General features: G+C 39.2%; 1 protein-coding gene across 3 annotated transcripts in view; it reads right to left on the reverse strand.

The window, feature by feature from the left end:
• aldh1a1 (aldehyde dehydrogenase 1 family member A1) overlaps positions 1-14,248 on the reverse strand; it is an 87,495-nt gene that overhangs the window by 19,659 nt on the left and 53,588 nt on the right. For all 3 annotated transcript variants that reach the window (XM_008103286.3, XM_062971994.1, XM_008103285.3), the window contains exons 3-5: positions 5,680-5,784; positions 3,660-3,800; positions 1,412-1,541 (exon numbers count right to left, since the gene is read on the reverse strand). In XM_008103286.3, coding sequence (XP_008101493.1) covers positions 1,412-1,541; positions 3,660-3,800; positions 5,680-5,784 — 376 coding nt within the window. The remainder of the gene's footprint in view (positions 1-1,411; positions 1,542-3,659; positions 3,801-5,679; positions 5,785-14,248) is intronic.

Below are 14,248 nucleotides of genomic sequence, written 5' to 3' on the forward strand. Positions count from 1 at the left end.
CTATTGCAAAGTTGCTGTTCTTTTGCATTGTTTAATTCAACTGGGAAAGTTGGGGGGCTAAAGAAACAAACTCCAGAGGAAAACATTATCAGTGACAAAAGTAGGTGAGAGATCAACTATGGATATAACAATTGTTTATCCACTTAAGCCTTGAAACTTATCTCAAAGGCTATTGCAGGTTAAAAATGTTGAGAAAGGCTGATGCAGATTATGGTTGGATGAATAAGAATTTGTGCATAGAATAAGGAACACTATACAAAATATAGCTTCAAAACTTTTCAGATACCAATTTCATACAATAAACAGAGTGTAGCATCCCTTTTGTTTTTTTAATGACAAGTAAGCATGCCCTCCCTGAATCCAAATCAGGAGCATCTTGGGAGAGATTTCAGTATTTATCTCAAATCTGGTTCCTTTCCTAAATTCACCCATCCACTCACCCACTCACATACATATTGTATATATAAACCAGATTAGGACCCCGCACACTACTTTATAAGTAAAATAAAATGGGCACAACTACATAGCATTTTCTTTTAGCAATCACACCTTCTGGCACTCTTGCGTTAGCAGATTTGATCTTATTTCACTTCCCAAAGCTTAACAGTGATTGTTGAAATGGTGTACCTGAGTGGAATTGATGGATTAGAGATTAACAACCTCATCAGGCAGGCTGATTTGCCATTTGCTCTCCCCTTTCGCCATGGAGCCCATTACATGACACACAGTGACTTCCAGACAGGCTCCATGGCGAAAGGGAAGAGCAAGTTGCATATGCGCCACCGCAGCAACATAGAAGGCTTTCCATGTTGCCTTTATAGCAATGGGGGGAAGCCAAATGACAACGCTTTCCCCCGTGGGATAGGGGGAAAAGGTATGTAGGGCGATGCAGGGCATGGAGCGATGGATTCTTCACATCCCCTGCTGGAACCTCGTGGATTTGCCATGATGCGTGGTGAATCCATAGGCTTTTGTTATGAGGTCCTTACTCTGTTTGCTGGTGGAACCCTGTTCAACTAAAATAACCACACTTGGTAAAACAGAAGAACTGGTTTGTTACAGATATTTCCAAATAAGGAGTGAGGAGGAAGTGTGAGTTATATGGCCTGCTGACACTTAGCAATAATAACCCATTTTTAATCAGTATTTATATTGGGACTGTGCCAATTTGACAGCTGTAGGTGCTTCAATGAAGATTACAGAGTTAAACAAGTGAGTTAAACAAAATTTGCCAATTGTATTTTTAAAAGAAGATAGCTATCCCATAGTTTTGCTTATGTAACAGATTTCTAAAAATTTTTTCTGAGATAAAACTTCCCTTTAACTTGAAAACTGTTACCCCTATTTCAGATTTAAGTTCCACAAATACTGAGTTGTCTTGGAATCATAAAAGCTTGTCAGACTGACTTACCCATTGGGATGGTACGCCCATGGATTTTATCAGCCCAACCTGCACAGTAGCGTAAAGGGTTGATACAGCCACCTAAGTCCATTAGGTAGGCATTGGAAAAGAGTTTCCCTGCATTAATGCTCTCCATACTCTGGAATGAAAATAGCCAAGAAGTTATCCATGGGAAATAAAATTATGTACCTGTATAAAACCATGTGTATATTTCAATTTACTCTGAGCACCCAAATCAGCCAAATGAGACAGTGAGTACGATGAAGATGGCAACATTTATTAGTGAGGAAGAATGCACAAGTAAAGAAGGGTTCCTGCAGCTTGCTTTTGCCTGAGCCTGTTGCAGAGGGTTAGATTTAATTTTTGCCTCTCTTTCTCATTAATTGAGTGAAACTGCTTTTAAATTTTGTACTCAGCTTGTAGCAATGGAGGTAAGTTGAGTACATGGGGAAGGTGGGTGGTGGAGTGAGAAATTGGGACATTTATAAAGTAGCTGAAAAAAGTGGGGTGGCAGAAGATTAATCAGGACTGTTGATGTCAAATCAGGAGAATCAGGGAATATGAGAACACTGTTCCCTTCCAAGATAGACCAGAATGTTTTAAAATAGGCTTTTCCAAAATACATCCTTCCAAAGTATTTAGTGCATATGACAGAAACATATGGCAACCTCATGAATTTTGTGTTGTTTTCTTAGGCAAAAAGATTTAGATTGGACCTTGCCAATTCCTTCCCTTGAAACATGGCCTAAAACACCTGACCTTGGAGGCATCTACAGACAATGCTGGCTCTTTGGCTTAGAAATGGAGATAAGCACCAACCCCCAGAGTCAGACACAATTGGACTTAATGTCAGGGGAAAACCTTTAACCAACCAACCATTAAACATTTTGGATTATATATAACCCAGTGGTGGAACTGTTTCTGTTACTACAATTAGACAATGACACTCCCAGCTTGTCTTCTAATGCTGTCTCAAAATCCAGAGGTAGGGACACCTCTGGTCTCTGTAGATTTTACGATGGCAGAGGATTACATGGCAAAAAATTTAGAAAATCCTATTATGCTAGTAGACTTCTATGGCTGTGTTTGGACTTAACCCTATGCCTCTGGTTGCCCAATGATCAGGGATATTCAGAAGTCAAACTTTTTGACTTAAAGACACATGCCTAGCTGAAATGAGAAGGTAAAAATATTCAGAAAAACTGGTGAAAAAATGTGAGTCATATATTTTGTTTGTCCCTGCATGTTGACAAAAAGAATAGCACTTTTTCAGCAGTAACAAATTTCTTTTGATAACAAAATTGTACTTTGTCCTGAAAGTTGTATTTTTTTTAATATTAAGCATAGCATTGTGCACAAAACCACTGTATTTGGAGATAATAAATATGTAAAAAAATTTGCAAAATCTTTTGGAATGAGAATGAAATAATTTTAGAATATGCAAAATAAGTATCACAAACAGGGTGAGTTTTAATTTTGAAAACTTTTAGTGGAAATGAATTTAGCAAAGATTTATATCCCTTTGGGCACTAGCACCAGCCTTGGTAGATTTTTGTGGAAATGTGAAAAAAATAGTTCTTATGATCTTATAGTTCTAGTTTCAAATCAAGAATGAACCCTCTGCGTTATCTTATAATGCTTTTCTTTCCCAACTGTGGTTGATCATTCTAGATAGAGAAAATATACATTTACATCTGAGAAATGCTATTTGAGAGCAGAGGTCAATAGAGTGGAGCCACGCTGACCTGGGGCCAAGTGAGTTTGCTCAAGCCACCTTTGCACTCAGAGTGATAGTGGGAGCTCTAATTGGCAGCCTCCTCCCTTCCTTATTTTTCTTCTACAGCAGGGCAGGCAGACATTGACCTTAAAGTGGCACCGGTTGACTTTTCAGTCTCGCTGAGCACAAAAAGAGAAACTTTTATCTAGACCTAATGTCAGAGTTTACTCAGGGGCCACCCTTTTGGAGAATAAAACTCAACACGGGGTTTAATCCAATCAGAAGTATTGATTGTTTGAAATAAACATTCTTTTTTTGGATGACATCTCTCAGATAATGCTGCCTGCAGATCATGAAAGTTGTGCCTTTTCAAAATGTTGGGTTCCTCCATCTCTTAAAACAAGTATTATTTTTTTGAAACAGAAAAGTAAAAGGATCCTTCTCAAGTCTTAAAGTCACATGTTCTGTCTCAAGTCAACCAAACAATCAAAGTTTCTTGCATTGCTTGACATGTACGGCCAATGAAAAATTCACACTTACAGCTAACAGGAGCCGATCCCGTTCAATTAAATCAGCCAATTTGTTCAACAGCTTTCCTCTTTCAGAAGCATCCATTGTGCGCCAGCGGGATCCAAGCTCAAAAGCTTTTCTTGCTGCTTTAACAGCTTTGTCAACATCCTCCTTTATGGAAAATCATTTTCAATATAGTGAGCATAGGAATATGCATTTCATTTCATGGATGGCACCACTCAGTACCATACATTTTTGACCATGTATTCAAATAACGTGACAAATGGCTCCCATGAGTCCCCTTGGAGGGAGATAAAGCGGGGTATAAATATTATCATCGTCATCATCATCATGAGCTCTTGGTTTCCTCCTTACGTTTATCTTCACAAAACCCATGTGAGGTAAATCAGACTAAAGATACATCTACACTGTAGAATTAATGCAGTTTGATGCCACTTTGACTGCCATGGCTCAGTGCTGTAGAATCCTAGAATTTGTAGTTTGGTGAGGCACCAGCCTTCTTTGGCAGAAAAGGCTAAAGACATTGGAAAACTAACATAGTTCCATAGTATTGAGTCATGGCAGTGGTGTCAAACTGCATTAATTCTGCAGTGTAGATGCTTCCTTAGCGAGAGCAACAAACTCAAGGTTATCCAGTGAGTTTTGTGGTTCTGTGGAAGACCTGAATTTGGATCTCATAAATCTGAGCCCAACAATCTCACCCACAGGAGGTCCAACCATAAGGCGAACTAGGCACTTGCCTGTGGCGCCATCGTCCCAGGGGCGCCATCGTCCTGAGAGGAGGGCACCACTCTCCACCTCCTTCTCTTTTGGGCCTTCCGACGGCCACGCTGGGCCTCCTGGTGCCCGTGCTGGGCTTTCCGGCCAGCGCAGACCCACCTTCGCACCACAGGAGCCCACCTTTGGGGCCTTCAGAGATTGTGAGGTCTGTGGGAACTTGGAAGCTAGGTATGTGGGGTTTATATATCTGTAGAAGGTCCAGGGTGGGAGAAAGAACTTTTCTTTGAAGCAGGTGTGAATGTTGTAATTAATTACCTTGATTAGCATTTAATGGCCCTGTGGCTTCAAGGCCTGGCTTCTTCTTGCCTGGGAGAATCTTTTTTTGGGAGGAGTTAGCTGTCCCTGATCGTTTACTGTCTGGATTTCTTCTGTTTTCAGAGTGTTGTTCTTTATTTATTGTCCTGATTTTAGTTTTTTTTTTAATACTGAGGGCTATCTGGGTTATCTAAGTCCACACTGCCCTATATCCCTGTTCAATGTTTAGTGCTAAATTTGCAAATATAGTAATTCCTACATAACATTACCATGTATTGAACTGCTTTTTTCTATTGATTTGTTGTAAAACATGATGTTTTGGTTCTTAATTTGTAAAATCATAATGTAATTTGATGTTTAATAGGCTTTTCCTTTATCTTTCCTTATTATCCAACATTTTCGCTTATCCAACGCTTTTATTTTTCAGTGATTGGTTTGGGGGGGGGGGCAAAATTCTGTTCGCCTACACTTGAAAAATACCTAGGGCCGGCTTTGATCTCACCACTACACTAAAGAACACTGTCTCTTTAATTGGAGGAGAGCTTCAGATGCATTATTTCCGATTTGTTCCTCTCACATGTTTCCATTGTTTCTTTCATCTGTTTTTAATTTCTGAGACAAAACCTGCTATGGAGGAAAATATGACATATCTATACCATGATAGGACCACTTCACATACAACCTAGCACTATAATATGAGTTTTAATTACCAGGGTAACATCCTATGGAATCTTGGTGTTTGTAATTTGGTGGGGCACTAGAGGAGCTATCTGGTTAAAAGTCCTAAACTGTAAACCCCAGGATTCCATAGGTTGGCATCATGAAAATTAAAATGGCAATTTTAAAATGTAATCACAGCACTAAAATTATGTAGAGGGAAAGGGCCCAGGAGTATTGTATCTGAAAACCCCACTCTTCCTTTCTAGATGATGGTCCCAGGTGGTAGAAGAGAAGTTTAAATGATAGAGCAAGTTTAGGGCATGCATTAACAAACCTTATCTCCTTCTTCCACTTCACAGATTTTCTCTCCGGTCGCAGGGTTAAGGACAGGGAATTTTTTGCCACTAACTGAATCATGCCACTCATTGTTTATAAATATCTGCAAGAAAATAGGGGTAGGGGAGAAAGATATTGCCGTATTTAATTCCTTTCCCCAGGATACTAATTTCTTACAAATTAACAAGAATATATTATGAAATGAAATGTGATATTTGGTCACCATATTCTTGTTTAATGAAATGTTGTGATATGTAACTATTGTATGTGTGGAAATTTCAAATATCTTTCTCACTTAGTCTCTTCCTATGTTGTTTTAGTACAGATAACAAAATACATCAAGTTTGGAGTTGGAAATATGTTGTGAATGCAACATCTTGGCTTACAATTTTGTCTTAGGATTTTCATTCTTTTTTGTCTTGAAGAAAGCACATAATGAGAAATGGCAGGACATGATAGCTCTCATTGAAGGAAGAAGACAGAGAAAAAAAGCAATGGATAATAAAAATATCACTACTTAAAGCCATTAATAATGTGGTTACTATGAAGACAATAAAAACCATAAAGGAAACCTTATAAAATAGTTTAAAGCATAATATTAATATATCTTATTTTAGTGCTGGAGAAGAGTTCTGTGCATACAATGGGCTGCCAAAAAGACAAATAAGAGGATCCTAGAGCAAATCAAGCTTGAACTCTAGCTAAGATGACTCAAATTAGACTGATATATTTTGGACGTATCATGAGAAGGCATTACTGTGAATGGAGGAATTCTGCAAGCCTGCTTAGAGCCAGCCAATTACAGCTTAGGAAACGCCTATGGAAGAAGAAAAAATGCAAACCTGAGTCTGGTCTCTGACAGAAGTTAGATAAGAGATAGATAGTTACCTGAAAACCTGAAAAGGGTTTTGGGGCCTATGAGTAATGAAATTCATAGTTCAGGGGTTAATGTGTGATCTAAATGTGTATCAATAAAGTTCTACTTCTTTATTTTTTACAATAATATCTGGCTGTTCCAGCTGTGTTTTAATAAATTCTGGTCATGGTTGACACAGTAAACCCATGGAGCAAGGCACCCACTGGTCCATATAGGGATGTTTTCAAGGTTCAAGTGCCAGATCCGGGGAGGGACTTTCGGGGGTAAGTGAGTCACAGGAACTCTAGTGTTTGGAAGAGTCTTATTACAAATGGCCTTCCACCTTTGTGGGTTTGATTATTCTTGGATTTGATTAAAATTTTTATCTCTAGGAATCTCTAGATACTGCATAGAGATTGGCCATAGACTCATGGTGACAGACCCAAAGATTCCAAAATAGAACATATCTCTAGAAATCTTTAGGAACCCTGTTGCCATTCTATGGTCAACTTCTGGTGGAAGTTGACCACAGAATTGTGCTGGAGGACTTACACAATCTTAGAGAGATGAAAAAAGGTAATTCTTAAATATACAAAATAGGTAAAACCCCCCACATTTTTAATTTGCATTTTTTCATTTTCATAGGGGATCTGTGCTCCTAAGATCAGTGAATGCAGAGAGGTAACTGTACTGCTTTATAAAATAGAAGGCAGTAGGAAGGTGGATCCAATAGGGGTATAGCATCTAGATCCAGGGAAGTCACGCTCCCCCTCTATTCTGCCTTGGTCAGACCACACCTGGAATACTGTGTCCAATTTTGGGCACTGTAGTTGAAGGGAGATGTTGACAAGCTGGAAAGCGTCCAGAGGAGGGCGACTAAAATGATTAAGGGTTTGGAGAACAAGCCCTATGAGGAGCGGCTTAAAGAGCTGGGCATGTTTAGCCTGCAAAAGAGAAGGCTGAGAGGAGACATGATAGCCATGTATAAATATGTGAGGGGAAGTCATAGGGAGGAGGGAGCAAGCTTGTTTTCTGCAGCCCTGAAGACTAGGGCACGGAACAATGGCTTCAAACTACAGGAAAGGAGATTCCACCTGAACATCAGGAAGAACTTCCTCACTGTGAGGGCTGTTTGGCAGTGGAACTCTCTCCCCCGGGCTGTGGTGGAGGCTCCTTCTTTGGAGGCTTTTAAGCAGAGGCTGGATGGCCATCTGTCGGGGGTGCTTTGAATGCGATTTCCTGCTTCTTAGCGGGGGGTTGGACTGGATGGCCCATGAGGTCTCTTCCAACTCTACTATTCTATGATTCTATGATTCAATCAAGGAAGCTACAAGTTTGCAGGACTGGGCTCAGCTGTCAATGGCAGAGTGTCTTGAACACCTCTCATTCATAGGGCCACCATATGTTGAGGCAATGGCAATAAATAGGAACAAATGAATATATTAAGAAAAGGGGAAAATATTTAATACCCTACTAAACAAATGCAAAAATGACTATAACTTAGGACAATTTCTGATTGGCGCTTCTTCAGAAAACTCAACTTCACTGATTATTTCAGGAAAAACTTCAGGTCGCCCCTTGCCCCTCCCCCAATTCTGGGCTACATGCACATAAACAAACATAGATGTTCAAGACAAGGGAGCAGAGACATTAGGTGGTTATAGTTTTATGGGATACATTTGAAAAAGATGCCATCTGAGAGAGCGTTAATTTTTGTTCCTCTGCTGCCATTGTCTTTAAAATTACGTATTGAGTTTTGTTTTTCTATTCTAGAAGATCACTGGGATTTTAAGGTAATCACAGCAAACATATAATTTGAAACATATGATGGTTTGAACACCTCAGAAATTGTACTGGTTTACCCAACAGGAGTGCTGCAAAAGACAAAATCTTGCTTTAAAAAGGGTCTGAGGGATCCTTTTACATATGAAATGTTAACCTTTTTACAAGCAAGAAAGAGAAGGTGCCCCAAATCCCTTTTTATTGTGATACAAATAAAAGCCTCCTGCATTGATGGAAGAAGTTTATAGGGAAGCTGATATCGAAGACCAGATGCAGATTAAAAAAAACATGAGGGCGCAAGTGCCATCTATTACTGAGAAAACCAAATCCATAACAAGCAGAGTGTTAAATGAAGGAAACCTCCACTTGGCAAAACAGTTGGTTCCTAAAGAGTAAGAGCAACCAAAAGTATGTAAAAAGTAAATATTGATATAACAGCTCTCTGTGAGGCAACACAATGTCAAATTCATATCTGTTTGTGACAGAGAAAATTATGAAACCTGCCTTTTTTGGAAATTCTCCTAGCATTTACTTTTTGCTACATTTACATCAGAGATTCAATAGCTTGTTATCAGGTTCCTTCTATAATTTCCTCATGTGATTAACTGAAAATTGTAACTTGGATGTAGCAGAAAAAATAAAAACTGCAAGAGGAAATTTAGGTTTAGGTTTGGAAGGAAGAATGTAGACACTTTGGTTAATTAACTCAACCTTTCATGGTTGAAAACTGGGGCATGTGTAGTCAAGCAACATCAGAGTATGGTCAAGATGACAAAAAATATTAGGGAACACACAAGCTAAGAGATGCCATTGTAATTTGCTTTTGCCTAAGCCAACTAGGAACCATGAGAACTTATCCCCTCTACAGCTAGGATAAAAATAACTGTCAAATTCACAATTTGTAAACAATTTGAGAGCCTATATGGCTGAAGAGCAGGGTATAAAATTTCAAAACAAATGTTCCATTCAAATAAATGAGACAAATTATAGTCAGCCCCTCACATATGCAGGTGTGACTTTTGCAGGTTTGATTCTTCATAGATTTGATTCATGTGTTCTCTCTTGAATCTCCAGGTCTTCCAACATGACTCTATGGCCGCCTTTGTGCAGACATTGACAAAATAATCACATTGGAGGAGCTTGAGATTCTTATAGAGGTATCCTTTATTAAAAATGCAATTTTTTTAAGTTGCAATTTTCCACTTTTGTGGGGGTCCTGCATCCCAAACTCCAGTGAATGTAGAGAGTCCATTGTAGTCAAGGCTGAGGTTAAGCATCATTGATTCCAATAAGTAATAATAGCCCCTTTACATCTGCTGAGGTTTCAGAATTCCCTGTGGATACTAAAGCCTCATGACTTGAAGGATGGGTTACTGACCTGAAAGCTGCCAGGTTCGAATCCCACCCGAGGGGAGTGCGGATGAGCTCCCTCTATCAGCTCTAACATGAGAGAAGCCTCCTACAAGGATGGTAAAAACATCAAAACATCTGGGCATCCCCTGGGCAATGTCCTTGCAGACGGCCAATTCTCTCACTCCGGAAGGGACTCAAGTTGGATGCTATAAATCTCAATATACACAAAGGTATAGTAAAATGGTGTCCCTTATATAAACTAGTAAAATGAAGGGTTTTTTGGGGGATTTTTTTTTTGTATCTTTGAAAGCCAGGGGTGGTGGGACCCATGGGTGGAGAATCCATGAATACAGAGGGATGACTGTAAAATGACTATTTTAGCCTGTATCCAGGGCCGTAGCCAGAAAAAAAATTCGGGGGGGGGGGGGGGAGGTGTTGAAAATTTCGGGGGGGGGGGGGGTGTTGAACTCCTAGCACTCCCCACCCCTGCTACAAACCTGTCAATATCTGCTTGAGATAGTGCCTGGAGGGACTCTTAATGTTTTGCGTCTCATAGATTTAGCATGGGGATTTGGTTAACCAGTTAAAATTCATGAGTAAACCAGGGTTTTTTTTTATAACCTGAAAAATTTGGGGGGGGGGGGGTTAAACCCCTAACCCCGCCCCCCTCGCTACAGGCCTGCCTGTATCCATACATTTCACTGAAGTGTGGAGCTATAATCATGAGCTGATATAAAGATTTATTTATTTATTACATTCCAACACAGCCACGTTGGCTAAAGGATTCTAGGAACTCTAGTGCAAAGAAGGAAGTTTCCCAGGCTGTGGCCACTAAAAAGTTTTCTAACAGCACATCTGTTTAGTGTGGTAAATTTTCTGCCCACCATGAAATAATAAAAACCAAATGTTCCAACATTTATCTCTAGGAGTCCACAGAGGCCAAATCCTCCCTGGAAAGTATAAATGAAGCTCCATGAATTCTTGCAACCTTGTGCCAAATGACACTATTCCCATTCTTTATTATTTTCTGCACAACTTTCTTTTATAGGCCCCAATACTAGATTACTTAGTAACTCAGCAAAATTAGGAGGGGAAGGAAATTACAATAGCATGTCAACTACAGTGTCCGAGGACAGATCACTTGATGATTAGAACCATGACCCAAATATTAATGATTTACAGTGCAACTTGACACATGTTTGCTCAGAGCTAAGTCTCATGGAATTCAGTGAACATTATCCCCAGACAAGCAGATGGAGGACTGAAGTCTTTGCTATCCTATGAATGTGATATGCCAGCTTTTCATTGCATACTGAAGTGTATTTTATGCTGAGATGGACTGAACTGTTGGACTGAACACCAACACTGGCAGTGTATGCACAGTTGGTCTTCTATATATGGATTTTGCACCCACAGATTCAACCATCCATGGCTTGAAAATGTTAAAAAAAATCCAGAAAGCAAACCTTGAATGTGGAATTTTACATAAGGGATACTGTTTTACTATACCATTGTATATAGTAAGACTTGAGCACTTTGAAACCATATTTTCCCAAAAATAAGACAGTGTCTTATATTAATTTTTGCTCCCAAGGATGTGCTAGGTCTTATTTTCAGGTGATATCTTATTTTTCCATGAAGAAGAATTCGCATTTATTGTTGAACAAAAAATTGACATTTATTACATGCTGTACAGTAGTTCTCATCACAAACCAGCATAACCAGACAAACTGTGAATCCTATCAAGAATTTCTTGTTACTACCATTATTTCCATGTACAACAATCTATGGTTCGTACATTTACCAATCCCTCATGCTCTGGTGTTCTGTTCGGCAGGTATGCTTTCAAACAAAAACTTTGCTAGGTCTTACTTTCGGGGGAGGCCTTATATTTAGCAATTCAGCAAAACTTCTACTAGGTCTTATTTTCAGGGGATGTCTTATTTTCGGGGAAACAGGGTAGGCATTGGTGTGTGTGTTGGAACCAATTCCAAGATCCGACTGTATGCCCCTTTTTACTGAATTTATCGTGTCATGAAACATACAGATGGCCAACTTGTAAAGAGCTAGGTACCATGAGCATTGGTAATCAATCACAATGGTATAGCAGAGGGTCAGCACGATGTAGTGGTGTGAGCAATGCATTGGTTTATGACTCTGGAGACCAGAGACTGAATCCCTGTTCAGTCATAGAACCACAGCAGTGCAAGCATTTGCTTAAGCTATCTGCATGACAGAGAGTTGGCCTTCTAAAAATATCAGTTGTACTCGTTATTCTGTACTAAATATAGCACATTTCTTAGTATGAATACTTAGTAGTAGTTATGTATTCTGCACAAAGTTCAGCAAGGAAGGCTCTGAAATATTCCTTTAAAAAATAGAACAGAACACATCCTACCTATTTATTAGTTAAGTTTCCCAACCTTCTACTATAAACTTCAGTCCAGCTACATATAAAGCTGCTTTAAAGAAGCAATTCATACCTGCTCATTGTTCAGAAATTAATATGTTGACTCTGCTCACTACAGTGTTGGAAAAGCAAATTAAATTATTTATTGGTACTACATGCTGCATTTCTATTTACTTCCTCTACAAGAAACAATTAGTCATTATACCAGTTGGGTAGCCTGCTTGGTTACTTTTGAATGTGACTTCATTACATCTTTGTTGCCTCCAAAAGGTACTATTTGACCTGGGAATGTTACTTTGGAGCTCTTCATTAGTCAGAAAATCATTCTTATAACTCTAATGTATGCAATAAGTAAAGGCAACTCTGGCAAAATCACTCCAATTGTGGAAGTCTGTTAAATATTTCCTAATTTATGTCACAAACTTACCGCCTGTATCAAAGAAATGCAAACATTAAGATGAATGTCCCTGGAGTGGTGAGAATAAGCTGTAGAACAAAGTGATACAGCCTTGACGGAAATACAATATATTGTTTGATAAGAAAGATACTCAGGGGGTTCATGTTCATGAGTACATTAGTTGCTGTTTTTGTGTGCCTTCAAATAATTTCTGACATATAGCAAACTAACACAGGGGTTTCTTGGCAAGATTTCTCCATAAGTGGTTTGCCATTGCTTGGCGTGTTTCCACTATGTGATGCTGGCTCTCTATAATAAATACATATCTCAGTGCTAGTATTCTCATGGTGCTTCAACATCTCATAAGATAACTTTCAAGTTTTCCATTTGTGATTTATTATTATGCTTGTGAGGCATTCCTGCCACCAAGGGCAAACAACTTTGCATCTCAATGGGAATGATGCAAAATGCCAGCTTGTTCACTGAAATCAACTGGTCTTAACAGTGCTTAACGTTGTTTTTTTCCTGGACAGCTGGCAGCCTTAAGCCAAACACCCAAATACTTGCCTCAGCCTGCCCTACCCTGCCCTTTAAGAGCATTTTAATATGCTGCAGTTGGCAGGTTAACTTTTTCACAGCCTGGAGATAAACCTTATCACTCACCAATGTGTCTTGCACATCAAGTAGCTGTGAAAGGCACAGGTTGGCTACGCTGTGCATTTTGTTTCTTCTTCAAGGTTTGGCTAGGTTGTAATCTTTGTTTCTCTCTTTACCATTAAGTCTCCTGATTGCACCATTCTGTTTTCCTCCCTGAAAGTCTTTCTAAGTGGCATGAGTCTGCTAGCGCTCTGGCCAAAGTTCAGAGATATTTTGAAGGACTCATAAAAATAGGAGGAAAAAGAAAATAGGTGGAGTGGATGCTTCTTTAAAGCAGCTTTTATAAGTAGCTGGACTGAACTTTATAGTAGAAAGTTTGGAAATTTAACTACACAAATAGGTGGGATGTGTTCTGTTCTGTTTTTTAAAGGAATATTTCAAAGCTTTCCTTGCTGAACTTTGTGCAGAATACTTAGCTACAACATGAACTCATAAGAATTAGTGACATTTCCTCATGTTTCCGCTTAACCGTCTATATCTGTAGGACTATGGAAAGAATTTGCTGAAGTACCTTCTACTTGATAAGGCAGGATTGTTCTCAGCAAGGGGTTTCCTTGCTCTACTGGAGCCAGGGTGCTTAGCTAGATATACAGATTTATTATGCTTTCAAAAAGATGTGTAGATTATGAATGGGCCAAGTTTTGCTTTAACTTTTTTTTCTCCCTCCTGCCAATCCCTTGTCATTGGGCATGACTGCTTGAGCTTTTGCGAATAGAAGTCCAAGACATCTGGAAAGCCAAATATCTCTTCATCCCTACAACGAAGGTCCCTTCAACACTGCCTTATAAAATCCAGATTATTTGGTAGTGTAGACTCAAATAATCCAGTTCAAAGCAGATAATGTGGATTATCTGATTTGATAATTTGGATTATATGGCAGTGTAGAAGGGATCTAAAGATGCAACAACTCTTTCCTGGGAGTAACCCCCTACATATTTGCTCCATGCAATTAATAGGCCAGAATAGTAGATGTGGTTGCCCTTTCCCGTCATAACTGATTCAGATAAGACAGAAGCCCCATCTACACTGTCATATGATACGGTTTGAAACCACATTATATGGTCAGTGTAGACTCGTATAATGCAGTTTAACTGCATTGAACTGCATTATAT

Source organism: Anolis carolinensis, chromosome 2 (genome assembly GCF_035594765.1).
Source record: "Anolis carolinensis isolate JA03-04 chromosome 2, rAnoCar3.1.pri, whole genome shotgun sequence".
Classification (NCBI taxonomy): Eukaryota; Metazoa; Chordata; class Lepidosauria; order Squamata; family Dactyloidae; genus Anolis; species Anolis carolinensis.